The following is a 27593-nucleotide window of genomic DNA, read 5'->3' as shown; positions in this document are numbered from 1 at the left end:
AAATCGAGTTACAAATACTATTTTCACTTCTTTCCATCCTTCTGGAGATCTAAGTTTTCCTATTATAGAAAACTCCTTTTCTTCTGGTGGAATTTCTTGAATAGGAGATTTGTCCCATCTCCTACTTGTCATTCGGTCTCCTTGGAAAGATAACCTTCGGGGTTCTATTTTAAGGTCTCTATATAGAACAAGTCTGTCTTGAATTTGAATGTCTATTTCCTGAATTAAAGGAAACTCGATTCTTTCCGGGTATATTGCATGAGCAACTTTTCCAAATATCTCTGGAATTTCAATGAACTCATTTCTAATAAATAATTCAGAATGGTGAGTATTAGAAAGAGCATATGAAATTTGATATGTAATAGAATATGACCTATTACCTTCCTTCATTAGTCTTTTTTCCTTGAAGTTTTGATGCAACGTCAAGGCTCGACTAAAATCTCTATCATCTAAATTGTAGGCTATTATTGGATAAATAACTCCCACAATTTTTCCTGCGCACAAATTTCCTGAGATAGTTCCTAGAACCGCATCTTGTATATTCCCCATTTTTTTATCGCATACTACGATATCTATGGGTGAATTTATTCCTTTTTTAAAAGTAGCTTTGATCATAATCTGGATTGCTCCAATATGAATCCAAGACATTGTCTTTGCTACTTCTGCTTTTAATTTCTGTAATTCTTCTCGAATTTCTTCAAAGGGAATCAACTGCATCTCAATTTGATTACTGGTTAATTTCATAGGAATCGCCATTTCCCTTCTGGATACCTTATAAATCAAATTATGTCTTCTTTGTCTTAGCCCTAGGTTTCCTAAAACTCTTTCAACTTGTCATGCCGAAAATCCTTGGTACTTCTGTAGTGTAGGATTTTCTCTCATAATCCTTTGAACCATATTATGAGATATCGTGGTTTGACTAAAGAACCCAGCCAAACTTTCATGTGTTTCATGTCGAAACACCTCCTCTTTACTCTGATTCTGATTCTGATTCATCCTCAAAAACTTCTTGACTAAATAATATCTCTTCTTCGTATATCCTCAAATTGATATACTTGGACTAGATCTTGAAAGAAAACCGCATCATCCATATCTGGTGTAGCTTCAAAGAGTTTGACTCTTTTTTTCTCGTTTTCTGGACAATTTGTAGATATATGTCCTTTTGCTCCACATGTCCAGCAGTTGCAATCCTTGAAACTTTCACTTGCCCTTGTATGAGTTCTTCTGAAAGTTCTTCTTGATGGTGTTCTTCCCCTGCTTTGTGATGAGCCTATTGCTGGGGACGTTCTTGTAGGTCCACTTCTTCTACCTGATCTATAGTATCTGGCTTTTTGTTTGGACCAAAATGTTCTTGATTTCCAAGAACTCTTCATTCTTTTATTATAGAGATTATTTCTGAATTTCTTCCTTTTAAATCCCTGTGTTCTGTTTCCAATGATCGTTGGAAGATCATTTTCTCTACAACACAAAGGTGTACGCTTATCTATACCCCTTATTTTCTTGTAGTTCTTTTGTAATGCTGTCATATGGCACCATTCTGCCAATTTTTCTTTCAAAAAGGACGCGCGTCTTGCCAATGTATCAAGATTTCCTGGAACGTATTCTTTAATCAACATTTCTCTCCAGGGACTTGGCATTTTTGCGAAAAATAGCTGAATAGCTACATTTTCCTCGACTCCCGAATTCCATCTGTATTTAGTGAATAACATAATGTATTCATCAACTAAACAGATATCATGTAACTCGAAGCTATACAGAGCTTGAGTATATCTTCTCTTTTTCTCTGTATCTTGATTATTGAAATAGTCTACCCCTATGAATTGTGCTTTAAATAGGGTGGTCATTCTTTCTCCAATCTCGCTGAGGGATTCTCCTGCTAAGATTGATTCCTTCGTATCTGGCATAGTCATCTCCCATGCGATCTTGACAGATTCCATTAGACTCATTTCTAAAAGTTTAATGAATCCTTCTTTATTGAGATCTAATGCCCCTGCTGCAATTCTCATAGCTGACGTCCAATCATCTATAAGATCTTTTCTGTTTTTGAAGTCCAAAACATCAAGGTTTAACATAACTCCATAAGGATGTATCAGGTCTAAAACAGTTTTTCCATAAGGAGTTTGATGTAGTGGTATTTTACTCATTCTTGATCTGGTTCCTGCTGGATGTGAATTTTCTCCCACATGGAACTCACTATGTGGTTCTTCTGTTTTTACCACATATCTTGGGGTATTTCCCATGGGTTGTTCACCCTCAGGGGAATTCATTTTTAGATCTACAACTTTGAGATTCGCAAAAAAATTTGCAAGATCTTGTAGATCCTCGAGATTTAATCTTTCTAAAGTAGTCATCATATAGTGTTTTTCTCTGATACTGCTTTTATAAGATTAATCATCATTTCATCATTAGTTAAAGGTTTTTGAACCATTTTGGTTTTACCTTTCTGATGTAACAAAGGTTCGGTACCAAACGAGAGTGGTAACCTTCCTCATGTATTTCCTTTTCTACAACCAGAAGTATGTTCTAGGTTTAGGATTTTATTTTGAAGATCCTTTAGAGTTCCAAGAATTTCTTCTTGTTTCTTAATGATTTCTTCAATTTGCCGAGATATTTCATAGAACTGATTGCTGTAATATTGTATCGTCTTTTGAATTTCTCTAAGATCTCTTGAGAGTTTAGAGGAATTTGGGGTAATCTCTAAAAATTTAGAGTTAGAAATCATTTTTCTTTATTTTTTCAAAATTGAGAGCATTAGTCGCAACCTGTTGTAAGTAATCTATTGTGAATAGATTAACTTGTTTATAGGATTTCGTATGAATAAAATTCTCTTGATTCAAACCTTCGTTTGAAGTCATATTTTTGTAAAATCTTCTCTTCAACAAAGAAAATCATGAATTAACGAATAATATTATGTCTGAATAATTAACCTAAAGCTCTGATATCATTTTTTTGCATAATTCTTTATACTGCAAATGAGTACAAAATCTCCATATTCAAGCATAAAACATTTACAAGTTAAGCATAGAACCTATAGATTTCAAGCATAAATTAGCATAAATCCAGCACAAGAATTAAATATTAAAATATTCAAGTTTGGTGGTTTTAGAGAGTTATAGTAAAGAATCTTTTGCCTAGAGAGTTATAATAAAGTTGGAAGGATATTAGGGATTTTAGGACAATTCACTCTTTAATTAATACATTAATGTTTTTTAGAAATATTAAAACCTTTTTTTAAAAAAGAATTCAATATTTGAAGAAGGAAATACAATATCCTAAAATAAAAAAAATCTTTGAAGAAAGTATCATTTGTCAATGACACAATTGCCCTTGAAACATAAACAAACAATGTCACTCCAGAAGCTTCTTAAACCCCATAAATCATTTCTAAAACCCTAGTCCAAATTTGCAACTCTACAGGCTTTCATTTCTGCAGTTCAAATTCAATCACCGACAAGAAAATGCTGCGGCTCACGGCGAGGCGCTCCGCCACGGCTATCGTGCGCAGCGGGAGCGGATGTCACCGGGGTGTCATTGCCCCTCTTTCTTCCTCCAATACATTCGAGCATTCATCGGTATTTCTGCTTCTCGTGTTGTCGCATTCGAAATTGATCTTTTTAAATCATCATGCTTTGCAATTGTTCTAGCAGAATAATCGTTGGAGTTTAAATTCTTTTTAATTGCTTGGATTGATTGAAAACCATTTCGTTAGGCTCCACTGTTTCGACCTCGTTTGCACTTAGCTATCTGGAACTGTGCTGATCGCATGAAGTAAAAAGAAAGTTCACTAACTAATTTGGATTTAGATCTTTGTTGTCTTCAAATATGTGTTGCAATCTGATGTAGAATATTTCTTTTTCATCACTGATAAAAATGCGTGTCATCTTGTGAAAAGTTGAGAACATCATATCATGTCTTCCTTGTGGCCTGTAAAAATGTCTTTGGAATATTTTTCGTTTGCAATGTGTGTGGGTAAAATCTTGCCCGTGCAACTGAATTTTGGATTTTGTTATTGTAAAAGGTTAGTCTTTATTTGTTAACAATGCAAATTTAATAAATAAAAAAATCTAAAATAAGTGCAGTACCAGAATCTATAGACTGTGGAAAGTGAGTACCTTGGTATCCTATTCTTTCTTTCTTTGATCTGGGCAGGATTATTGGCGTTATTTTGATCATAAACAAACTCTTTTATCTTTGTGCTGTTTCTTCTCTATAAATTATCTTTTTATTTGATACTGGCCAGTATGAGGAGAGCATTACTACAAGGAGATGGCACTCAGTCTTAAGTAATGGTAGCAGCACTATGATTGCTACGCCTTCCAAGCCATTTAACATCATAAGTGGTCCATTTATGGGCCGTCGTTATGAGTCAACTGCTGCGGCAACGGATGGTGATACAACTGGACCACCTGCTGAAAAATTTGAGTACCAAGCAGAGGTTAACTTCACCTTACTGATGGATCTGGTTGGCATATAATTGGTAAAATTTCCTATTATCTTTTTGGGTTTCTGGGTGGCAGGTTAGCCGTCTTATGGACCTAATCGTCAACAGTTTATACAGCAACAAAGATGTGTTCCTTCGGGAGCTTATCAGGCATGTCTTTTAAACCTTTATATGCTGTGTCAAGACATGTTTTTGGTTATGGACATCCATCTATTTCAAATTAGAATTACAACCACCTGCTTGTCGGGCTTCTTATCCCCCTGTTGTATTTATTCTTTGTCATACACTTGGAATGCCATATGTTTCTTGGTAAAAAGTTTTTGAACTTCGCAGCCTTTGTAAATCTTTCCTTGCACACCAAGACATTGTTTTCTAGCTCTATCAAGTATTTCCTGTCCATGCCTGTACTTTTTGTCGTCCAAATTATTTTCTAATATAAACTTGGTTTGAACCATAGCAATGCAAGTGATGCCTTGGATAAGCTGCGCTTCCTTGGTGTTACGGAACCCCAGATTTTGAAGGATGGAATTGATCTTGACATTCGGATCCAGACTGACAAAGATAACGGGATAATTACAATCACGTAAGTTGTTCATCCTCAGTCATGTTGTAATCTGTATTGTTCATCTCCTGAGTGCAACTTCTCATTTTAACCTGCAGAGATTCTGGCATTGGAATGACACGCCAGGAACTTGTTGATTGCCTTGGTACAATTGCACAAAGTGGAACTGCAAAGTTTTTAAAAGCATTGAAGGTTGATTCTTTAGGTGATAAATGGATTGTAATCATTGTAGCATCTTAATATTTTGAGTAGAGCTTTGGCACATTGTTTTAACAGGATGGTAAAGATGCTGGCGTCGACAGCAATTTAATTGGTCAGTTTGGTGTGGGATTTTATTCGGCCTTCCTCGTTTCTGAGCGGGTGCGTACTCTCAGCTAAACTAATATATTTGTCTTTTATCGAGACACTTTTCCTCCCTTCTCCGTTGTTTCATTTGCAATGCCATAGAAATAACTAATTTTTATCCACAGGTCGAAGTCTCAACAAAGAGCCCAAGATCTGATAAGCAATATGTATGGGAAGGAGAAGCCAACTCTAGCTCATACACCATCCGAGAGGAGACTGATCCTTCTAAGTTGTTAACCAGGGGAACTCGTCTGACTTTATATCTTAAGGTTGGTGCACCAACTTCTTCGTGAGCAGTGCTCACTTGCTTGTACTTTGCTCTCAAGCTTGTCCTGATACTTCTTCCCATTTATGTTAGCATGATGATAAAGGTTTTGCTCATCCAGAAAGAATTGAGAAGCTTGTGAAAAACTATTCCTTGTTTGTTTCCTTCCCAATATATACTTGGCAGGAGAAAGGATACACTAAAGAGGTATAACCTTTCTTTTCAAGTCTATTTTGGTGATACGTTACCTGCCATTTTCGTTTTTTTAATTTGACGCACCTTTCATAAAAAGTTGATTGAAAAAGTTCCTTGATTCGAAGCAGACTGATAAAAATGATGACTTATTAAATTGACAAGTAATCTCTGGAGACATGATACAGGTTCCAGATTCCTGATGCAGTGATGCTAATAATTTGTTATTCAGTGTATTGATTCGTCGATGACTGCACATGCTCTAATCCTACCAACTGATTCTGATATTTGATCTGTTGCAGGTTGAGGTTGATGAGGATCCAGCAGAAGCCAATAAGAATGAACAAGATGGGCAAACTGAGGTACTTATGATTGAAAACTTTTCTGTTTTTTGTATGCTGTCAGGTATTAACTAATCATACTCTATCCACCCTGTGAATCTCTTCTATTGAACCCAATATAACAGAAAAAGAAGAAAACAAAGACGGTAGTTGAACGATATTGGGATTGGGAGCTAACAAATGAGACCCAGCCTATATGGGTGAGCCTGTGGAATTCTCTCCAACATTCCTTGTGAAAGTTATTTTGCCCCAAATGGCATCATGACCTTTATGTTTGATGCAGCTTCGCAATCCCAAGGAAGTCTCTACAGAGGATTACAACGAGTTCTACAAGAAAACCTTCAACGAATACTTGGAACCTCTAGCATCTTCACATTTTACAACGGAGGTAAATTTCCAACTCTTAAGCTCCTTTACAGTGTGGTAGCGTGTCCGTAATGCTGATGATAGAATTGGTACTTTAACATGTTTGAATTTATTTGTTCTCGAGCACTTTACTAATTATTATGTCCTTGTCATATGACCTGGTGACTTCAGCACTATGTATTTTCTGGCACTATAAATAGATCAAGAAGCTTAAGATATCTCAAATTTTTGGTCCGGCTGGTTCACTATCATATAATACTATTGTGTCGATTATTTTTCTTCAGGGTGAAGTTGAGTTCAGATCCATACTGTATGTGCCATCCATTGCACCAACAGGGAAGGATGACATTGTTAATCCCAAGACAAAGAATATAAGGCTTTATGTGAAGCGTGTGTTCATTTCTGATGACTTTGATGGGGAACTGGTGAGAAAACAAGAAGCTCCATAAATCTGGATTGTACGTTGAAATTATGGCCTCTAATTATTTTATGCGATATTGATCAGTTCCCAAGATATTTGAGCTTTATTAAAGGTGTTGTCGATTCAAATGACCTTCCACTTAATGTATCTCGAGAAATCCTCCAAGAAAGCCGTATTGTAAGTAAACAAGATAGATTATCTTCCTTTGAGATGTACTGTACTCTATTTTAATTACCTATTAGTAATCATATACTTTGCTTATCTGTTGGGTTTAGGTACGCATTATGAAGAAGCGTTTGGTGCGCAAGGCGTTTGACATGATTCTGGGCATAACTATGAGCGAGAATAGAGATGTATGTTTCTAACTACTCGACTTTTCTAATCAGAAATTTTTATGGTTTAATGAATTTTCTTTTCTCTGAACGTATTCTGAAAAACCCATGCCTTTGCCAGATAGTTGGTTGTGTTTCTTTTTTGGTTTTCTTAGCTAGTTTCCCGTTTCTGTGTAGGACTATGTGAAGTTTTGGGAAAATTTTGGCAAACACCTAAAGTTGGGCTGCATTGAAGATCGTGAAAACCATAAGCGCATTGCTCCGTTGCTACGGTTTTTCTCATCTCAAAGCGAGGAAGATATGATCAGCCTGGATGAGTATGTTGAGAACATGAAACCAGATCAAAAGGATATTTATTTCATTGCCTCTGAGAGTGTAGCTAGTGCGAAGAATGCACCATTCTTGGAGAAACTTGTTGAAAAAGATATTGAAGTAGGATATATTGACGATTTCTATTTGTCTGTTGTGATTTGTCACCTGCTTAATTGTCTAAATCTATTTTTTCCTTGATGTAGGTTCTATTCCTAGTGGATCCTATAGACGAGATTGCCATCCAGAATCTCAAAACTTACAAGGATAAAGACTTTACTGACATTAGCAAAGAAGATTTAGACTTGGGTAAGTTTTTTTAGACCTTCTCATTTGCATTTGTTAGTTTCTCAGTTCTGTTTTTTTACTTCTTTTCAGGCTTCATGTTTCCTAGTTTTAACTTGTGGAGCGTGCCTTGAATCCTTTTTTTTTTTAATTTTTTTTTCCTACTATTACTTCCAAATCCTTAACCACAATTTTTTGGATTATTGCTGTTATTGGAGGGATACAGTATTACTAATCACTAAATTGGTGGAGCCATACTTATATTTACATCGAGAATGTCTTTTAAATTATCTACAATTATCTAATTACTTGGTTTGGATTTATGCTTTGACCAGCTAAGTTCTTAGATGATGCATTTAGAAGTTGATAGTTGATTCTTGTGGCTTTGTGTGGTTGTGTAGATTAATCCGTTCATCTATGGGCAATGGCTGGTGATATTGTTAGTCCATGATGTACTATCCATGTGTGCTTTCTGAATGCCGTATCAATGTAATGTAGGTGATAAGAATGAGGAAAAGGAAAAGGAGATGAAGCAAGAGTATGGCCAGACTTGTGACTGGATAAAAAAACGTTTGGGAGACAAAGTGGCTAGTGTTCAAATCTCGAATCGCCTAAGCATGTCACCTTGTGTACTTGCATCTGGGAAGTTCGGTTGGTCTGCCAATATGGAGAGGTGTGTTTCTAGTTTCTCCGAGGCAGGAGAGTTGGTTTTTGTAATTTATATGTATTTATCACACAGTCATGTTGTCTGGTTTTTTCTTTATTCGTAGGCTGATGAAAGCCCAAACTGTTGGTGATCCCACAAGCCTAGAGTTTATGAGAAGCAGGAGAGTTCTTGAAATTAATCCAGACCATCCAATCATCAAATCTTTAAACGTATGTGTTTTGGCAAATAAGAAAAAAGGTGGACTTCTTTAAAATCGACCCATTTGTTTTCATTTTTATTGTTTACATATTTTAAATACAGAATGCATACAAGAGTAGTCCAAATGACGAGGAAGCATTGAGGGCAGTCGATCTTTTGTACGACACAGCTTTAATTTCTAGCGGTTTCACAGTGAGTATTTATTCAAAGTTCTCTATTTTGGTTTCTTGCTGCTTCATCAGTTTATTGTTGTCACTAATCTTCCAAGCACTGAACCAGAACTTTTTGGAATGTGGAGTTTCTCTATGTTACTCCCCAAATATACACACCGGAGTCTTTAATTGTTGTCTGGATAATTTGGGTCTCGGCATGTGGATTTCATAAATAATTTCAGCATGATCCAATAACACAATGCTATGCACCTTGTTTTTATCCCACCAAATGAGACATAAAAGGGACCGCTATTATGTATTATGACACAGTATAGAGCAGTCAATTTTATGCGATATCCCACATGAACTCCAGTTTTCCAAGCAACAAATGGGACATCTTCCAGCTGAGAAATAATTACTGTCTGATCCTTGAACTTTTGCTAATGCTTTCGGTTCTTTAGTTTCTGCAAATGCCCTGACTTCAATTTTTCAATGTGATAGCCTGAGAGTCCAGCACTGTTTGGAGGAAAGATTTATGAAATGATGAACATGGCTCTTTTAGGCAAGTGGGGGACATACAATGATGGGTCTCAGCAGCATGTAAATCCTGCTTCATATATCCCAGAGACAGTTGAGGCCGAAGTGGTCGATCCTGCTGAAGCCGGTGGTAACAAATGATGAATGAGGTGGTGTAACCTCTTCACCTATGTACACATCATACAATTTAGCATTAGATCTAGTTGAAGTTGTGAACTTGTCAACATTTTAGCGGAATATATAATCGAATTAAGGGACTATTGTTATTTTAGTTTCTTACACTCTGGAGATGGAAGGAATAAACCATTGAGGACATTCGGTTGTCATCACAATTTTGCTTTTGGTTTTGAAACATTATTAGGTGCTACTGGTTTTTGGTTCCATCATATTTCAAGAAAGCTCAAAATGCAAAAGATGATTGATTTAATGTTTAGGAAGATTTGAATCTTGATCTGATTAGCCGAGAGTTGAAGAAACAGATGCATCGGGCCCATTGATTTAATGGTGAAACATTGACTCGCATGCATTGTTTCATATAATTGTTCGTGGGAATTTGGGGTTAAGGAATTCAGCAAGCAATGCTTTGCATGTGGAAATTGAATTTCATCGTTTTTCATTTTTAGATTGAACTTACCTTTATTTTATTTGTTTTGGATCTAGGCGTTGGGGATTCCAAATGTTCCTATTGAAATCTCTATTCCGTGTTTCGCTTGAAATGTAACTTATTTGACGCAAACGCAACTTATATGCCCGGAACCGGAATCGTTACTTTGTCGATCATGCAGCTCTGGATACCAGGTGGAAGATGGTGGCATTTTGTGGAATTAATAATATTAGGGAAATGATAAAGAACTGAAGAAGCGTTTAAAAATTAATACGCGATATTAAAATTTAAAAAGAGTTCGTTCTGAAGTTTAGATTTTATTTAAAATATGATTTTTTTTTAATTTTTATCTCGAATATTTGACCTGTAGGAATAGCGGGCTTCCTACTAGTTTCTTCTCTCCGTGAAAATGTATGTACTGGGAAAAAAGACAAAGAAGTGCAAACTATGTAAATGAGTAAATGGCTGAATGAAGTCCGCGTTCTCTCGATCGTTGTAAGATCTGTAACAATTTACGCCATGTCTCTCGAATAAAACAGTCCTCAAATGTTATGCAAAAACCCTATTTAACGTTTTATTCTACAGACGAGCCAATGAGTCTGGATATCCGTGCGAATTGATGAATAAAAAGCTCCCTCAAACATCAGGGAACAAGAATCAGTTTCAATCTCCAAGTTTGCAATTTTGGAGAATAGAGTTCAAATCTGTGTACACTCTGAATCTCTCGATAAAGTCAGAAACCGCAAAGACCCTTGAAATTAAGTCTCTACCTTGTTTGGCACTTCCGCGTTCTCCCGTCTTTCAGCTGAACTGAAGATGCATTTTTAGAAAACTATTGGATTTCTGCGTTACCTTGGCACTTCTTAGCCCATTGAACTGTTCAAGTTTGAGCTTGTTCAGCCATTTTTCTGGTTATTTTCTCTTTGAGGAATCATCACGGGAGTTACCTATTCCATGTAAGATTCGCTTTCAATCCCAGACACCGATTTTGACATGCTGTTTTCCATTTGGTCAAACTTCTCTGCAAACTGTCCACGAAGTTCCACAGCACATTTATCATCTGATGTCGCAGTGGTCTTCCTCGAACCAGAATTTGAATTATTGTGGATTTCAGTTTCCGCTTGAAGAAGTTCATCAGGAGTTGCTGCAGGGTCAAGATCCCAACAACCCTCGGGTAAGTTCGTTCCTTCAACTTTAAGCGGACAAGATGGCACCTGGTGTGAAAACCGTAACATCTCTCTTCTTGGAATCCACCTGACCGCATTGGAATTCGTATTCCTTTGATAAACTGTCTTGAATCCATCCAGCTTAACTAGTGGAGTCACCCAGACGCCATGATCTTCAGAATAGTCCTCCATAACCTCTACCATTTCGTACTGGTGCCTTACGTTATGAGGGGTTGTTCTGTTCCAATCTGGTGACCAATTTCGATATACTGCCCAAATATCACCACCCCTAGGATAGACTCTTACACAACCTCCCCTACCAGCCTTCTCCCTTCTCAGAAGATGAGAAAATATATTGACTTGCTCCACCATTTCAGAATAGAAAACTCTAAAACTTCCACAAGATTTCGTAAACCCAGAATCCAACCAATTTACAGAGCCAAATTCACTGTCAGATCTTGAGTTCAGGTAGCTTATGTGTATCTTAAACGGATTCAATGAAATGACTTCACGGATTAGACAATACAGGCGCGGCATGCCATCTTCCTCATCGTACAGTGCCCATATCTGCTTGGGTTTAAAACATTCTTCTAACCTATCCTGGTCAAAATCATGGAAGTCAGAATCTGGAACTGTTATTGTCATAGAAACGGATCTCTTCAGTTCTGGTTGAAGAGCAGTACCAATCGATCCGTTTATTCTTGCGGCATCACTGCATTTATCAGCTTCGGCTTTCTTTGTGGAGTTCAACGCTGCTGCTGCTGCTTCTGAAGCCAATCGCATCTCTTCCAACTTCTTAAGAATTTCTGATCTTGCCTTATCAATTAACATCTGTCTAACATCAAATGCGGGGGCAGCTGAACAGCGTCTAGCTGGCGTCTCAGATGTGGAGGAAATCTTAGATGTAGGCTTTAAATTTCCATTTCCGTTGGCTGTTTTTGCTTCAACGGCAACGCTTGGACACAATCTTTCCTGCTCACTAGAAGTGATTCCAGCGTCCAGTTTTCTCTTCTTGGCAGGTCTGCCGCGCTTTGATCCTGACGCTTCACTGTGACCAGTATATCCATTAGAGCCCATCTTACATTTAGCCTTGAGCGTATGACGTTTTCCATTTGCTTTGGTTTTGTTCGTGTCCCCATTGGTTTGATAAAGGACACGAGAAGTTGATAATCCGTTATGATCCATAACACCGACAGCATTTCCACATGAGTTACTATGAAATGATATATTTGAGACATACTCAGAGTTATATCCAGTATGATGTCCCAAAACCCCATTAGGTGCACAGCATCCAGTGTTTGTTGGTGCAAATGTTGCAGCACAACCATGACTCCCATACCCATTCTCAGGCGTATAGGAGTGAGTTGAATATTGGAAAGGACCATTTGCAGTAGCCAGCCCAGTTTCAACAGCAATGAAGACACCACGGCAGTTCTTACAAGTCAGTCTCTTGTTCACATATTTCCTGAGGTATTCGTATTGAACATGACAGGATGTACAAACAGTCCAAAATGAATCGAGTCTGCCATGAGAAGCTGGATACTTGGAACAGTTGTCATAACCACCAGCACCATAGCCGAAAAACAAATTTCTCCTCTGATCATAAGAGTTCCTTTTAACATTATCGGATAAAAGACCCCATGCTTCAGAGACAAGTCTGAATGCCCCATCAGCTCCAATGGTTTTGTTCTTATCAGGGTGCAGCAGTATTGCCAACTTCTTATACCTTTTCTTTAACTTGGGTTTTTCGGTAGATGGATCCATTCCAAGAATTGAATAGAAATCAGTTTCCCCATTAATTTTTGCTACCGATGCAGCATAGACACCAAATGTAGCTACCATTTGAGATATACCCTCCAGCTCAGGGCACAATTTTTGAGCTTTCAAAGCATAATTTTTTGCAGCTGTAAAGTCTCTCTCAATAAATTGTTTCTCAGCAATCGCTTTAGATTTGACAGCTTCCTCTACGCAGGACTCCATTATAAATTAAAAGTTCCAACCAAAATCTCAACAGAAAACTTCAGGCATGGCTTACATTCCCAGTCCCATTATAAAACCTTGGCACACCCATTAAAAAACCTTAGCACACGCTGCAAATTTTAAGGAAACAGATGATAAGATATTAATTTAAACCACAATAACAGTTCATGATCAAATGCCCCATGAAAAATTATTATTTCGAGCATTAATGACATCATTCATCCAAATTCGAGCATTACTTTTAACTCATTCCTTAAAAACGTATCAACCCTATGTTCAGATGTGATGCAGTCAAACTCAAATCCTAGTTCAGAAAATGGGCAATATTTTCAAAACATAACAAACTCAGAAACCACACTTCAGTGGAACTAAACTTTCCCTTTCAAGTAACCCTACCTAGTCAAATAATTCAAGACAATTCAGAATATGAAATTCAAAATATCATCAGTAATGCTCAAGTTAATCAAAAGATCTAAAAATGAAGTAATCACAAAAACAAGCATAAATCATCAGAAGAACTCATCAATCCACCATTTCCAGCTCAACAACTTGTAAACTAAAAACCAGACGAAAAATGAAAAACTCACCGAGATTTGGAACGCAGCAAGAATCAATTCAAGTTTTAACTTCCCGAATCCTCAAAATCAGCTTCAGATCTACAGAAAAATCCAGTATTACACCCGTAAATCAAATCTACCGTACAAATGCAAATTAAACCTGATGTAAAGAGTAAATAAATAAAGGAAAGCTCACTCACAAGTTACAACTACAATAAACAAACAAATTTAGGAAGTATAACACATGTGAGGAGCAAACATCACCCCAGCATAACTTGCCGGCAGCCACCGCCGGAGGTTTCCGTCCAAACTCCGAGCAGAATAATAATAATTATAATAATTGTAATAATAATAATTATTATTATCGTATAGCAACAGCGAAACGCATCATCAGTTAAAAAATATGTTAACATGTAAATGTATAAATAGACAATAATAAATATCCGTAAAATAATTAAATAATAATTTATTATTATTATATAATTTTCTTTGGACATTAATATTCATATAAATTAATAATTATTATTATTGATTTTTTTCTTATAATTTGATGAAAGTAACAGTTATTAGTATTTAATACCCGTATGGCCAATGGTGCGCCGCTGTGCGTAGTGCGCACTCAAAGTAAAAAAGTTAAAAAATAAAAAAAGAAAAAAAAAAAGAAAAAAAGGAAAGTAATCATAGAAATTGATTCTGGAATTTATTGTGCATAGACAATTATGGTTAAGAATGCAGATCACGAGTCTGCCTACACGTTACTAGTTTAAAAACATTTAAATATTCCTTCCAAAAAAAACATTTAATATTTGAGTATGTGTCGGTGAGACAAATTTATATTTTTGAAATAGATCAAGCTGATCTATATGTAAAAAGAAAATTATTAATTATTATATATAAATTATAAAGTAATGTAAATCTGTAATATCGTCTTACAAAAAATATATTATTTTAAGAAATCGAGAAAAAAGGAGGAAAAAAAAAACCAAAGAAAGAAGATTGCTAAAGCTCTCAACTGCGAAATAACTGTAAAACCCCCATTTCCAAATCCCAAATAAGCGAACCAGCTCTGAGTTCAAATTCCTAATAAAAAGAAAATAAAAGCAAAATTGAGTTGTATAATTATAATTGCAATAAAAAAATTAAATCTAGGAGATTCACTTTTGGTAAAATTTTATTCTCCTAAAAACATTCCGATTAAACCCCACCAAACTCAATATCTGAAAGATATATACGAATATTGCGACCATCAAATTTGAGAATCTTGTATCGATTGACAAAAGCGATTATATAAATTTTAATATAACAAAATCGTGAATTTAATGTTGAAGACTTAAATTAAAATGCAAAAATTTAAAAAACAATACCGTATTTTATAATTCACTAACATAAACAATATGTAATAAAATTTAAAAAAAATTGAAAAGAAAGAGGAAATACGCCTTTCGAAGCAACTTCAAGCAAGTTCCATTAGTACTTCGGGTAAAAAATCAGAGTAAAAAGCTCATAATGTAAAATTACGGGTTTTTAAAAAATCAAACATAAAACTTCCTCTTTTTTTTTTCGAAAAGAAACATAAAACTTCTTATAAATAAGATAAATATGCTTTAGTTTTCTACACAGAGATTAAATGTACTTGATTTGTAAAAAATAAAAATATTTTAACTATTAATATTTTTTTAAAAAATAATCTTTTAAACTTTTTTATAAGGAATTGATATAATTGACCGACGGGCGACGGCTCCTATTACCCCCCTATTACTCCTCTCACCCAGGCAATTCTGGTTAACCACAATTATTAGTACATGAGGGGGATCTAATTCCAAGAGGTCAATACTGAATTTATATTTTTATAAATATTTTAAACAGAATTTAATGTTTTACATGTTAAAAGGAACATTAGCAGCTACTAAATCCTCCTGAAAATGAGCACAAACAAAGAAGATTAAGCCAAAAATTCTGAGATAAATATGATGAAGAGAATCACGTGAAAAAAAATCACATAAAAGCTTATTACTGTTGTCAAAATATGAAGATAATTCCATAATATCATCTTCGAATTCCAACAAATATTTACCACAAAGTTTAAGCTCTGTAAACTAGGTACATGAGAAATAGGAATCTGTAAATGTTCTTCCATCCCCACATCACCACAAAAGGTTGAAAATTTACATTGTCATTTTCGAACAGGTTTTATTCGAATGTCAGATTGATCATTGAGCCATCTCATTTACATCCGATGATCCAATGGCATGGTAATTAGTCCGACTTTATTCGTCTCCGTCAGAAAAATGAACCCACACACATTATTCTTCTAAGCTTAGACAACCACAAAGCTAATTCCTCAATAACACAAATATAAATTAATACATCCAAGATATGCAATTACTTCTAGGCGATGCCGGCTAGATTTGTGCCAACTTCTAGGTAGGAGAGGTATTTACCTTTTCAGAGAATCATCATACGATAAATGGATGTCAGTCATGCTTATGCTATCCCCTTCTTTACAAGCATGTCGTATACTCTATCGACCTTTCCTGAATCAACATTGAACAGGCCATGTGCATCAGATTTCTTGGATAAATTCCCATTTAAAATGCCCATTGACATGGTTTGCAGCATGTTGAGGTAGTGTGTTGGTAAGATTCTGATCTCCCCACACAGTTCTTTCTCCTGCACGCATGTGTGTGGTTCACAATTAGATCATCAGTCAAAAATAAAAAGAAAGCAGTTCGATTAATAGGCGAAGGCAAAGTTTCACTTTTCATTTTCGTGCCATAAATATATGACATAGTCAGTCCATGACTCAGACAAATGGCTAAAACTAGTGTTTGGGAACAATTTTAGGACAAAAATTGAAATTTTGTACAACCGCATTACATAATTTACTATTCAATTTATTATTTTACAAACTTTAATATGAGACCTGTGCGTCGCCTTATCAACTTTACTCCGTAACTATTCTATGGTAATCAATTTTAGTTTTTGAAATGTCCTGTCCTAACAACCAAAATTGATTTTCCATAAATAATTACCAAATAAAATTTGATCGTTGAACATATTAAGGACCAACAATATCTCTCATCACCACTTTCACATCAACCTAAATGATAAATTGAAGATGTAAGAACAAATCTTACAGCTTCGGAGAGCATGTCAGCTCCTAAAAATCCAGTGACATCCCACTTTTCGGAGACACTAGGAACATTTGGTCGTATGGTAGTTGATAAGGAGTCATTTCCGCCAGAATCCAAATATGTGGGACTCTTAATACCACCGCCAAGGCTGCTATCTTGTTCTCCCTTGGGAAAATTTAATCTTTGCATATATTTGCCACCAGGGCCAACATAGGTGTCCTTCGCTTGACGAGCATTTTCCTCAATTTCCCTCATCCTTTTCCGTTCAATATATCTCTCAGCGTCAGCAGATGTTCGGCAACCAGCAGCTCGAGCTTCCTGCAAACCAAAACAGAAAGCAATGATGCAAGGTACATATTCCAAGCTACAACCATGTTCTTAAGTTGGGTAAAGGCTAAACAAAATATAGGACAGGAGAGTAGAGTGTTGCATATTGTTATATAGTACTTTCATGGTTTTTTGTTTTCACACCTGGCATCCAACGTTTATTATTAATACTTGACTGTTAAGGGGACAAAATAACTGTTGACAAGCAATGAAAAGCAGGACAACATACAAGACGGCACGTAGAGAAAAGATTAGCCATCGTGCGTTATACCTGAAGGCCTTCAATTCTTTTCAAAATGCGATGCTCCTCAATAATACTCCTCAATAATTCTACATGTTCATCTTTAGAATGATATCGCATAAATACCCTGTAGCGATGAGACAGCTCCTTCTCTTCCAAGGTGAGGTCCTTTTCAAAAGGATCGGGATAAAGTAAATTTCTCTCCAATATAAAGTCTTTCCTCCGTCTTCTTTCATTGAGTCTGCCATATAAATTGACTTGTATGATGTAAAGACAAACCAACATAACAAACATTATACCAATTTGAACAGCAAGCATGGAATAGAAAGCAAAACTTAGTAAATTAAAATTCATTTGTTTTATTACATGGTTCAATAATATCAAAGTTCACGATCCAAAGTTTCAAAATATTTAAATAAAGAATAGAAGCATAAACGCAACAAAGACACTGAAGTGTGAAATTATAAGTCAAAAGAGAGCTCAAGTCATCAGAGGCATGTTTTCACTCAATGCAAAGACAGAAAACTAAAGAAAATGAAAAACTGACAACGCAGATATGTGATAGTTGCTTTAATCGAAGAGAGAAAAAGATCTACTTAGTGAAAGACAATAGTTACAGTCCGATATATTAGTGGGTAGATGAAACTATTTGGTCGCTATTTTTGGAACATACATCGGTTAGTTGCACTTAGCATTTATAACGAGAAAAGCCCAACAAGGTGCTTCTTTCATCCCATGCAGGCCGACACGGAGGGAAATTGAGGCACAAGAAAAGAGAAACGACAACAACCATTTACCAAGTAACTGGTTAGCCAAAGGCTTTACATACATATAAGGTGATTTCGCATGTGTCGCTCTGCCTGCGTCCTATCAATGTCTGCATGCAGGGTTTGAATTTCATGTCAGTCAAAAAGCTAATTTACCTTTTTGAGTATATATGCAACACTCGTAGTTTCAGTTCACGCTCAGCATTAGTATCTGTTTCCTTGAATTCCATGTCAGCCAGCAACTGCTCGGCATCATTGTCGTACTCAACCTCAAACTCTCGTCTCTTAGAATTGTAGCCACTTAGTTCTTTCAAAGAAACACCCTCATTACCTGATGTCCTGGGTTTTTTCTCTCCAATGCTCCTGTCAGCGTGAAAATCTGGAGCCATAATAGATAAGCTTTTTACTCATTATTGCACGGCAAATATGAACTATCATGTCCATAAAAATAACCGACATCCATCATGACCGACTGCAGTTGAATAAGAAACTCAGTATCATAAAAAATTTGTATTTCATCGCCAAAAATGGTGAAACTCAGTCACACAATTTACTGGACCTCAGTTTGGGACATCCTCAAAAAGAAACTAAAAGTTCCAATTTAAGGCATACTATTCACTTCATGAAACATGGGTAGAATATGACAACTTACAGTTACAAAACAAGACACATTAAATATGGCTTCACTGTATAAAAGTCAAGTATTCATAAATACTGCAAGCAGAAAAATTCTATCACATATATCAGACCTGAAATCAGGTTTTCTGGTTCAGATTATATTCGAAAAGAAAGTATCATAACGTCCAACTATAATAGGAGTGAGTTTTCAGCAGATGATTAAATTGTTGCTATACGATTACGATAATGAGCAGTTGTTAATTAAATTTTATCACAGCAAAGTGTAACGGCCAAACAAAAGTCAGCACTGATATTGCTGCTTGAGAGATGCTGCTCATGAGTGATTAATCACCTTCTACTTTCACGGCATCAAGACCATCATTGCTCTGAACTTTGCTGGATGTCCTCTGACTAGCTCCGGTTGACAGTGTGCCACTGATAGAGCTTCCCACAGTGCCAATCTCTGAGAGGTAGAGCATCAGTACTCTTTATAACATTTATGTTATATTGTACAGAAACCATATGACTGTGTTTGTAAACTTTTGTAATTCAGGAATTGGAAGCCAGAGAACTCCATATGACAGCAATACAGTACCAGACGAGGTTTTAAGCGACGAATGTACTGCCGGACCTTCTTTTCTTTGATCTTCGACTCTAAAAACTCAAAAGCGAAAGGAATCAGATAATCAACATCGATGAACATAGAGGAAAGAAATTTAAAATTAAAACTTCGGGAATATACTTGATTCCTGCAGGTGGGAACTCCACTTTCACATCAATATCTTCACAAGTAGTGGCTCCTGAGGTTGTTAGAATTGATTGATTAAAGATATATCTGACAAGACAATGCCAGACAATATATTTAACGAGATAATCAATGCTTATGCCATGACCAGTACGCAGTTTATACGGAAACCAGATTTACGCATTTGGAATTACAATTTCATCGAACCAAAAAATGGCATTTCCATAAGTTGAATACACAGTTTAACAGCCTGAGATGAAGCGAATACAATACAGAGAAGGCATACTAGCAGTAATAAAGTTTGAACAAAATAATTTGTTCTGATCAAGTTCAATTCTTGGTCGATCTTTTATAGAACGAGCAAAATATTCAAGAGAAATACTGAGAGAAATTGTCCTGGTAAGCTGACCTTTCTTAATTTCACTGTTTTCTCTGGCCATAGCAAGGAGTTCTTCCCTATTCTTTCCCATGACATGAGACATGTCCTGGGTAAATAAGCATGTAACTGATGCTTTAGTTTACAAATTGACAAATTTTTTAAGTACAAGTATAGTAAGCGCATCGTACCGGAAGAGGGAAGCAAGGCGAGTTCATATATATCTCATCATAATGTTCAGTACATTGTGATCTACTTTTCGTTCCAACATGTTCTGCCACTTCAGTCCAGTTCCCTAGGCCATACATTTCAATACCCTTCAAAACAAGTTAAACATTTCAACATACATGAAGGAAACGAGCATTTAACAAGATTTTCAATAATTTCATAATTAGCAACAACATTTCAGACAAATTTTGGATGGATAAATAATCATGGCAAACAATAATAAGAGATTAAGATCAGTTTAGAAGAATCCAAAAATGGTACATTTATTGTTAAAATAGTTGATAAAAAGTCTAACTGATCATAAAAAATGAAGACATACCTCCAGAAGTAGTATCTCCTCATCAGCATTCCACTCAGCACATATCAGGGGAAACACCAAGTTGTCCTATTGGGAATAATAATAAAAAGTAGCAAAATGAACCATAACACAATAGTCAACAACAATACAAAATATACAGCTTTCCACACAAAAGTTTGATGTCAAACCATAACTGCAATCCACAGAGCGAGAGAGATACAATATAATGTGTACGAAGCAAAACGCTAACACAGAAGATATTAAAATTCCAAAGAACAAGGGTAAATGATTTCAAATCCACATATTCCTTCTCTCCATAAAATGATCTGATTAAATCACCACCCAAAGTCATCTGAACTGAACTTTTCCCCCTATATAGTGACACTGCTATGCAGAATGAAAAAAAATAACAAAAATCTCGGTGTACTATATTCAATTGATTCGTACATGATTTTTCTACATGAGAAAATTAAGCAATGTGGAAATTTTAAGGCGTCTAATGCCAGAAAATGTTTCAAATAATACGAGATCGGGGATATGAGTACAATAAAAATTATATATGACAAATACGTTCAGATGAAAAATACAGCCCAAGTATAAACCATTTCAGTAATAGAACTGAGATAAGACAAGGTTTCAAGAAGGTTACTAACCATGACTCTATACGGATGACTGCTTTTATGAGGATAAACCTCTGCTCCAACAGAAAAGCATTCAATACAGAGGTCGAAATCAGAACATATTACACACTTGATGCGAATCTTTCCTGAAATGTCTTTGTTGCAGTAATTACAGTGGTATAATGCTTTCTTTCCATCAGTCATTCCTGAAACTTGTTGATAAACAAATTTAAGACTCATAACACCATAATTCTCTCTAACATATAGAAAATAAGTTCTCGTACTATATCCATACCAGAAGCCATAGTTTCTGCATTCTCCACATTTTGAGCGGTGCGCTTTCTCTTTGACCGACTGAAGATCCAATGGAAAACAATCATTATTATCGAATGTTTACTCATTAAAGAAAGAGAAAAATCATATTCCTTGTTTCTACGTTAGACAACCACCCATTCCGAGAAGCTAAAATATCTAAACGTAGCACGGACAAATGCAACTCTCATCCATTTTCCCTCACATGAACGCAGACGCGTGAGTGTATTGAGGCATGCATAGATAAGCAGATCATAATATAGTACAAAAATATAATGCTTCTCCAAGTTCTCAATCCTGGAATCAGCATGCCTCCGGAATCCTAAATAAAGTTGGAAACTTGCCGTTGTTCAATTATATCAGCTAACCTTAATCTATCATTTTAAGACATGAAAAGTTCGAAATCAAATAACTTGGTAACGTTAGGTCCCACTTTGTTCATCAAGGTTAACTTCTGTGATCTTTCAGCAAGCTCGAAACTATACACCAAGCCCAATAATAAAGTTCTAGTGCCTTCATCATTTTCAGTCCTTATCAACTTGAACCAGCCAGCAATTAAAAATTGCAAACAACTTCACAAAATTGTGAGCATCAATTGAATACAATCCCGATCAAGAAACATTTCAAAACCGAAAAATCGAGACTTTGGATTTGGACATGTTGGTTCTAACCTCTGGCCAGAATCCTCATCGGCCGCGTGAACCGCAGCTCTCGAACGGCCCATTCGGTGAAATCTTGGGAATTAGGGCTCCGATTTGGGAACGGTGGAGCGACAGCTAATTTTATACCGTTCGGTTTGTGGGAATTGGGATTGTCGGAAATTATACTTACCAACGCCCAAACTTTTCCGTTTGACCATTTGTTTTAGCATTTTTTTTGTATTTAAAACTCATTTTGCAAAAAAATTTTGACAAAAAATAATAAATCAAAAAATTTAATTGACCTAGGTCATTTCTCAAATTCTCTCACCGCAAAAACACTGGGGTTTTTTTATTTAATTATTAATATTAAATAAATAAACAACACAAATAAAAAATGGAATTAAAATTAAATTAAATTAAAATTAAAAATTTTAAAAATGGTAAAAGCGAGGTTCAAGGGCCACGGATCCGTAGGGATGTAAATGAGTCGAACAGTTCGCGAGCTATTCGGGTCTCGCCTCGTTAAAAGCTCGTTCGAGCTCGTTTAATGAGGCTCGTTAATGTAAACGAACCAAGCTCGAGCTTTACAATATTCGGCTCGTTAGCTCGTAAACAGGCTCGTTAACAAGCTCGTAAGTCATCTCTTAGACAAAAAAATAATAGTATTGATATTTAATTTATAAATTTACACTTTACTTATGAAAAATATTGAAAAATCTATAAAAATTAATTTATTAGAATAAAATTATAAATTTTAATAATAATATTATATTTTTTTCAAATATATAATTTAGTTTTTAATTAATTTAATAAATATTTAAATTTATAGTTTATAAATATATTAAGCTCGTTTAGGCTCGATAAAAGCTCGAATAAGTTCGTGAGCCATGAATATATTCGTTAAATAAGCTCGGGCTCGGCTCAGTTATAAATGAACCGAGCTTGAACATTCAAAAGCTCGGCTCGGCTCGATTCGTTTACATCCCTACGGATCCGTGAAAAATTAAATGATTCTTTCTTTATTATTCCTTTTTATTTTTTATAGACTATAATTTTTAAATTATTAATTAATTTTTATAATTGATCATTATATTTTCAAAAAAATAAAGTTTCCTATATTTTATTATAATTAAATTTTATAATATATTTAAATAAAAAAATGTGTACAATTAATAATAATATTTTTTTCTAAAATTAAAGTTTCATATATTTTATCGTAATTAACAAATGATAATGATTTTAAATGATAAAAAAATGGATAATTGTTTAAAAAAAAAATAAAGAAACAAGAAAATTCTGAAAAGAGGATTCTTTTTACAGTTTTTTTAAGTTGCATTATGATGGAAAGATTTGAATCAAGTATATATTTGATGTACATATTTGAAATGACTCTATTTTGAGATAAATTTGAAATCCATTGTAATAATTCTAAAAAAAAAAAAACTAACTTTGATTTGAAGTTCGTTGTCAAGTGAATTTATTTGAACAACCCAATGAATTTGTTTTTATGTATTTGCTTCAAATCAATCCGTCCAAATATAATTAGATTCAAGAGTAAGTCAACAACAGATCGTGGATATAAAATTCTCTCGATATAAATATATATACACATAATCAAATGGGTTTAAAATAATATAATCCATATTTTCCACCAAAAATAATATAATAACAATTTCTTTTATTTAAAATATAAAATAAAGAATTCATCCGATGAACAAAGTGCACTCAATTCTTTTGGGCAAAGCCCCTAAAGAAAGCAAACGCGCAGTTAGGAAGCGGACACATAAGCAGTGATCAGATTTTGCTTTTGGATAAGGTGAATGTTTAGAGGTGGAAGCTCTCATCTCTCTTCCAAACCAGAGAAAAAAAAACAATTAATATCAAGAATTCAAATTCCAATATCTTCCCATTTCATCCAAATTTTTATCGACTCCGTGAAAAAATCCCCACAATTCAAATAACGAATATATCTATAAAGATTATTACTTGGTCTTTTTGCACCACAGTTTCTTGAAATATATAACAATGGCAGCAGAATCAATGGCGGCTGTATGCTCTACTCTGATGACCCCAAAGTTCACTCCGCAGGCTAAACCATTTTCGCGCCCATTCAAAACCCACGATCTTTTCGCATCGCAGAAGGGGAAATTGCAGCGACTTCGGTTTTCTGCAAATTTTGGTTCGATCGTAGATATATGCTGTTGTATATAGTTTGATCTGTTCATGTACAGTACTTTCTTGATTAAAAGTGATTTCTTGTGTTGTTTTTGGTTTGAACGAAAACTCGGGTTTCGATTATATTGTTAGGGGGCGGAGATGGAGAGGCGAAGAAGGATGGGAAGAAGAAGTTTATCACCAAAGATGAAGAACCTGAGCAGTGAGCTTTTTTTTACTTTATATTTTCAGTTTTTTCTAAGTTGAGCTCATAATGTACATTATGTACTGGGAAAATTGCATCTTTTTCCATGTATGTTCTTGGTTTTACGACTTTGGTTTTCTATATCATCACACGTTAGTTTTAATCTCATGTGATGCTGATGCGACGTCTGACAATTGTCACGTCAATATTCTCAGATAAAAAAAAATATAAAATTGCCAAAATTCGAAAAAAGCCAGACATTCACAATCAACAGAAGTCCGGACAAATACAAAGTTTTGCTTCTTTGAAAGTATTATCCGAATGGAAATTCATGTAGCAAAATAAAACACTCATTTTAGGACAATGTGAGGGGTACTTGCCGTACAGAATGCTAAACAATACAACTGGTTGATTGAGTTTGCTGGTTGTGTAGGTATTGGCAGACGGCGGGCGAAAGAGAAGGTGAAAACCCGATGAGCACTCCACTCCCTTACATTATCATATTCGGAATGTCGACCCCTTTCGTCATTTTAGCCATTGCATTTGCAAATGGTTGGATTAAGATTCCGGTTCGATGATACCACGTGGTATGCGTATTGCAATGAGCGACACAGTTGTTGTCTGAATTAAGTTTCCTTTGCTTCTTCTTTCAGTTTTGGAATGTAAAAGATCATGTGCCTGAGCTCACCAGATTATTGAGTACAGATGTTTTGGTTTCTTGTTCGATATTTATCCACCAGTACTAAATGTTGCATTTTTGCCCATTAAATTTTGGTACAAATCTCTTCTCAAATCTCAAGTCCATTGGAGTACTACAAAGGCAGTTAAGTATTCATATCCCCACTCCCTTTCTGTGTAAAATTTCCCACTTCACCTAGCTGAATCAGTGAGCAGATATATATCCAGCTTCATATAATGCCTCGATCCAATTTTACGCGATATGTTTGCTCGTAAGTATAAATGAAAATAACACAAATCCAGCTGCAGTTTTAATATCTACATTTGAATTAGGCCACATTTGAATGGTACAAATTAAATCAGATCATGTGATTTAATCCGATCATGACATGTACGATCCGTCGACCCTCGTAACTCATTGGTTTCAATTAACAGACGTTCCATTAAAAATATTCAAATGTAAATTACTTACAGAGATAATTGCATATACTATCCCTGTGAAATCATTAGATTGTTGAAAACTTCCTATAGCTATTAACTCTTTGTGTTTTCAATTTTTTAGCATAAATACCCTTGAAAATACGTTCGGGCTAAGGGTTGTGTGCTCAAAATTTGAAAACATGTGGACGTATGTGCTCAAAGTTAAAAATCAGAGAGTTAATAGATAATTTTTTTTTCATAGAGGGTTTTTAACAATCTCGATATTTTATACATGTGTATGCAATTATCTCATATGTTTATTCAGTCCATTTTTTTCGTTATATCTTGTATTAAGATAAGCCAATTAGGTGGGCTATTAAAAAGTGAGTTCATGTTTATATACCCAATTCCGTTAATGAGAGATCCTATCGGGTATTGCCCAAATCATGGATACAGTGATCTATATTTTAACACATAAGCATAATTAATGTTGGAAATGTGACGTGGCAAATCATTGAATCATTAAATTGACAATTAAAATAATACTCATATGATAGTTTGAACTCAATCGCCAAACTCATTTTACTTCAACTTCCAAGTCCTCATAGGCTGCTTGCAAGTTGCAATAATGCATATATCTCTACTTTTGATGGTGTGAAACCTATTAAAAGTGTTTAGTTGTCGTTAGACGATGTTATTAAATTCCAAGTGTCTGGTTTTATTAGTTCAGGGGACAAAAATAATGTGTTAGGTTTTATATAGACTGACGGGTTGAAGCCCACTGGCCATTATTGACGATTTTCTTATGTATTTGAAAATTCCTTTTTCCACAATATTCACGATTGTTGAAAAATATATTATTATTATTATGTTGAATATTGAATGTTGAATGTTGAATGTTGTAAAATGTGGAAAATTAGTGTGTGATGATGTAGATGATGATGTTTTAATTTTTGGACTAATTTCAAATGTGGATCTATAAATAGGTCTTCATTTGTGATGAAAAATACAATTGAGTTGAGAGAAAAATATTATAAAGTGTAGAGTTTGATATATTTTGAGTTTTGGAGTTTTTACTTTTTACCATAAATTTTTACTTTTTCACAACACGTTATCAGCACGATCGCTCGAAGGTTCTCTATAATTTTCGACGCTCCAAAATACAAGAAGAAGTCAAAAATATTCAACAAGTAAGAATTTTTATTTTACTGTTTATATATTTTTATTGTGTATATATTAATATATAATATCATGTTATTATCAGAAATGAAAAAAAAAATTAGTTTTTTAAAAACTTGTTATAAATCCTGCGAGGATGTTAAGACGACATCCCACACTCCCAGTAAGGGATACGACAAGTATAAAAGCCTCTAAAATTTTTAAACAATAACGTGATATGATATATATTTATTATGTATATATACTAACTATATCAATATATAATTTCATGTTATTATATAAGAGGTTGTCTAGGATACTAATCTTATAATAACGTGATATGATATATATTTTATTGCGTATATTTAATTATGATTATCATTATATGCATCACATGATTATCACGAATTTTTATTCAACACATACTCGATTTTTTCTTACCCCAACGGTAACAAACGGCTAGTTTTGCCCTATAAATATGTTCACTCAAACTCATTTTCAATCACACCAAATTCACTCTTTCTCTCATTATAATTTCTCCTCGATTTTTCGAAGATGAAGATGATGGCATTTCTAAGGCTATTTTTCATAACGATTATGATCATCATGCTCACGAGTTTTGTACTCACCAGCGATTTTCCACCACATACTTTTTCTCTATTTATACACGCACTTGTAATCTTCGTTCTTCCATTATTTTGTATTGTCATATTAATGGAAATTAACTAATAAAATGCATTGTTAATTTTCTAGTACCACCATGTAAAATTTGGCTAAGATTGATTTCGTTGCGCTTGATATCACTGGAAAGAATTATATGTCATGGACTCTCGATGTAGAGATGCATCTTGAGTCATTGGGTCTAAGTGATACCATCAAAAAAATTAATATATCAACCTCACAAGATAAAGCAAAGGCAATGATTTTCTTACGCCGACATCTTGATGAAGG

The 27593-nt window shown here is 34.9% G+C and overlaps 4 protein-coding genes across 7 annotated transcripts; 2 read left to right on the top strand and 2 right to left on the bottom strand.

Moving 5' to 3' along the window:
* Positions 1-3390: 3390 nt before the first annotated feature.
* LOC140879624 (heat shock protein 90-6, mitochondrial) lies at positions 3391-9834 on the top strand. Its single transcript, XM_073283416.1, has 20 exons — positions 3391-3572; positions 4241-4435; positions 4518-4591; positions 4899-5024; positions 5102-5195; positions 5280-5363; positions 5474-5617; positions 5707-5820; positions 6108-6167; positions 6272-6346; positions 6430-6534; positions 6797-6937; positions 7018-7110; positions 7209-7286; positions 7443-7697; positions 7781-7883; positions 8358-8532; positions 8630-8735; positions 8827-8916; positions 9378-9834. The coding sequence occupies exons 1-20, from the start codon at positions 3459-3461 to the stop codon at positions 9552-9554; spliced, it is 2403 nt and encodes an 800-aa protein (XP_073139517.1). The 5' UTR covers positions 3391-3458; the 3' UTR covers positions 9555-9834.
* Positions 9835-10481: 647 nt separating this feature from the next.
* Positions 10482-13203, bottom strand: LOC140885437 (uncharacterized). Its single transcript, XM_073292392.1, has one exon. It carries the CDS (start codon positions 13161-13163, stop codon positions 10965-10967), a length of 2199 nt encoding a protein of 732 aa, XP_073148493.1. The 5' UTR covers positions 13164-13203; the 3' UTR covers positions 10482-10964.
* On the bottom strand, positions 13204-22212 carry LOC140885438 (transcriptional adapter ADA2). Of its 3 annotated transcripts, XR_012150942.1 has the most exons (15): positions 22058-22212; positions 21370-21428; positions 21108-21286; positions 20476-20541; positions 20120-20245; positions 19962-20037; positions 19550-19607; positions 19403-19461; positions 19160-19270; positions 18346-18568; positions 17453-17663; positions 16858-17172; positions 16162-16390; positions 13751-13819; positions 13204-13273 (listed from the first exon to the last, which is right to left on the bottom strand). XR_012150942.1 is itself a non-coding variant. In XM_073292393.1 (13 exons), the coding sequence occupies exons 1-13, from the start codon at positions 22108-22110 to the stop codon at positions 16205-16207; spliced, it is 1722 nt and encodes a 573-aa protein (XP_073148494.1). In that variant the 5' UTR covers positions 22111-22212; the 3' UTR covers positions 15714-16204. The 3 variants fall into 3 exon arrangements, 2 of the variants coding, with proteins under 2 accessions (XP_073148494.1, XP_073148495.1); XM_073292393.1 differs by lacking the exons at positions 13204-13273; positions 13751-13819 and having other exon boundaries at positions 15714-16390; XM_073292394.1 differs by lacking the exons at positions 13204-13273; positions 13751-13819 and having other exon boundaries at positions 15714-16390; positions 21108-21280.
* Positions 22213-23801: 1589 nt separating this feature from the next.
* Positions 23802-25145, top strand: LOC140885439 (uncharacterized). 2 transcript variants are annotated; one of them, XM_073292396.1, is made up of 3 exons: positions 23802-24230; positions 24335-24404; positions 24820-25145. In XM_073292396.1, exons 1-3 carry the CDS (start codon positions 24053-24055, stop codon positions 24962-24964), a joined length of 393 nt encoding a protein of 130 aa, XP_073148497.1. In that variant the 5' UTR covers positions 23802-24052; the 3' UTR covers positions 24965-25145. The 2 variants fall into 2 exon arrangements, with proteins under 2 accessions (XP_073148497.1, XP_073148498.1); XM_073292397.1 differs by having other exon boundaries at positions 23808-24206; positions 24820-25143.
* The last annotated feature ends 2448 nt before the right edge of the window (positions 25146-27593 follow it).

This window comes from Henckelia pumila, chromosome 2, assembly GCF_033568475.1.
Source record: "Henckelia pumila isolate YLH828 chromosome 2, ASM3356847v2, whole genome shotgun sequence".
Classification (NCBI taxonomy): Eukaryota; Viridiplantae; Streptophyta; class Magnoliopsida; order Lamiales; family Gesneriaceae; genus Henckelia; species Henckelia pumila.
The sequence above is the reverse complement of the archived record's forward strand: the minus strand, read 5'-3'. Positions and strand labels throughout refer to the sequence as shown.

Excerpts from the sequence above, each read along its gene's own strand:
- LOC140879624 (XM_073283416.1), top strand. The coding sequence starts at position 3,459 with ATGCTGCGGCTCACGGCGAGGCGCTCCGCCACGGCTATCGTGCGCAGC. Across the intron at positions 6,168-6,271 it reads AACAAGATGGGCAAACTGAG|AAAAAGAAGAAAACAAAGAC; the intron begins GTACTTATGATT and ends CCAATATAACAG. Across the intron at positions 8,533-8,629 it reads TGGTCTGCCAATATGGAGAG|GCTGATGAAAGCCCAAACTG; the intron begins GTGTGTTTCTAG and ends CTTTATTCGTAG.
- LOC140885437 (XM_073292392.1), bottom strand. The coding sequence starts at position 13,163 with ATGGAGTCCTGCGTAGAGGAAGCTGTCAAATCTAAAGCGATTGCTGAG.
- LOC140885438 (XM_073292393.1), bottom strand. The coding sequence starts at position 22,110 with ATGGGCCGTTCGAGAGCTGCGGTTCACGCGGCCGATGAGGATTCTGGC. Across the intron at positions 21,287-21,369 it reads TGCAGAAACTATGGCTTCTG|TTTCAGGAATGACTGATGGA; the intron begins GTATGGATATAG and ends TTTATCAACAAG. Across the intron at positions 16,391-16,857 it reads CTGACATGCTCTCCGAAGCT|GAGAAAGAACTGTGTGGGGA; the intron begins GTAAGATTTGTT and ends ACATGCGTGCAG.
- LOC140885439 (XM_073292396.1), top strand. The coding sequence starts at position 24,053 with ATGGCAGCAGAATCAATGGCGGCTGTATGCTCTACTCTGATGACCCCA. Across the intron at positions 24,231-24,334 it reads GATCGTAGATATATGCTGTT|GGGGCGGAGATGGAGAGGCG; the intron begins GTATATAGTTTG and ends TTATATTGTTAG. Across the intron at positions 24,405-24,819 it reads AAAGATGAAGAACCTGAGCA|GTATTGGCAGACGGCGGGCG; the intron begins GTGAGCTTTTTT and ends CTGGTTGTGTAG.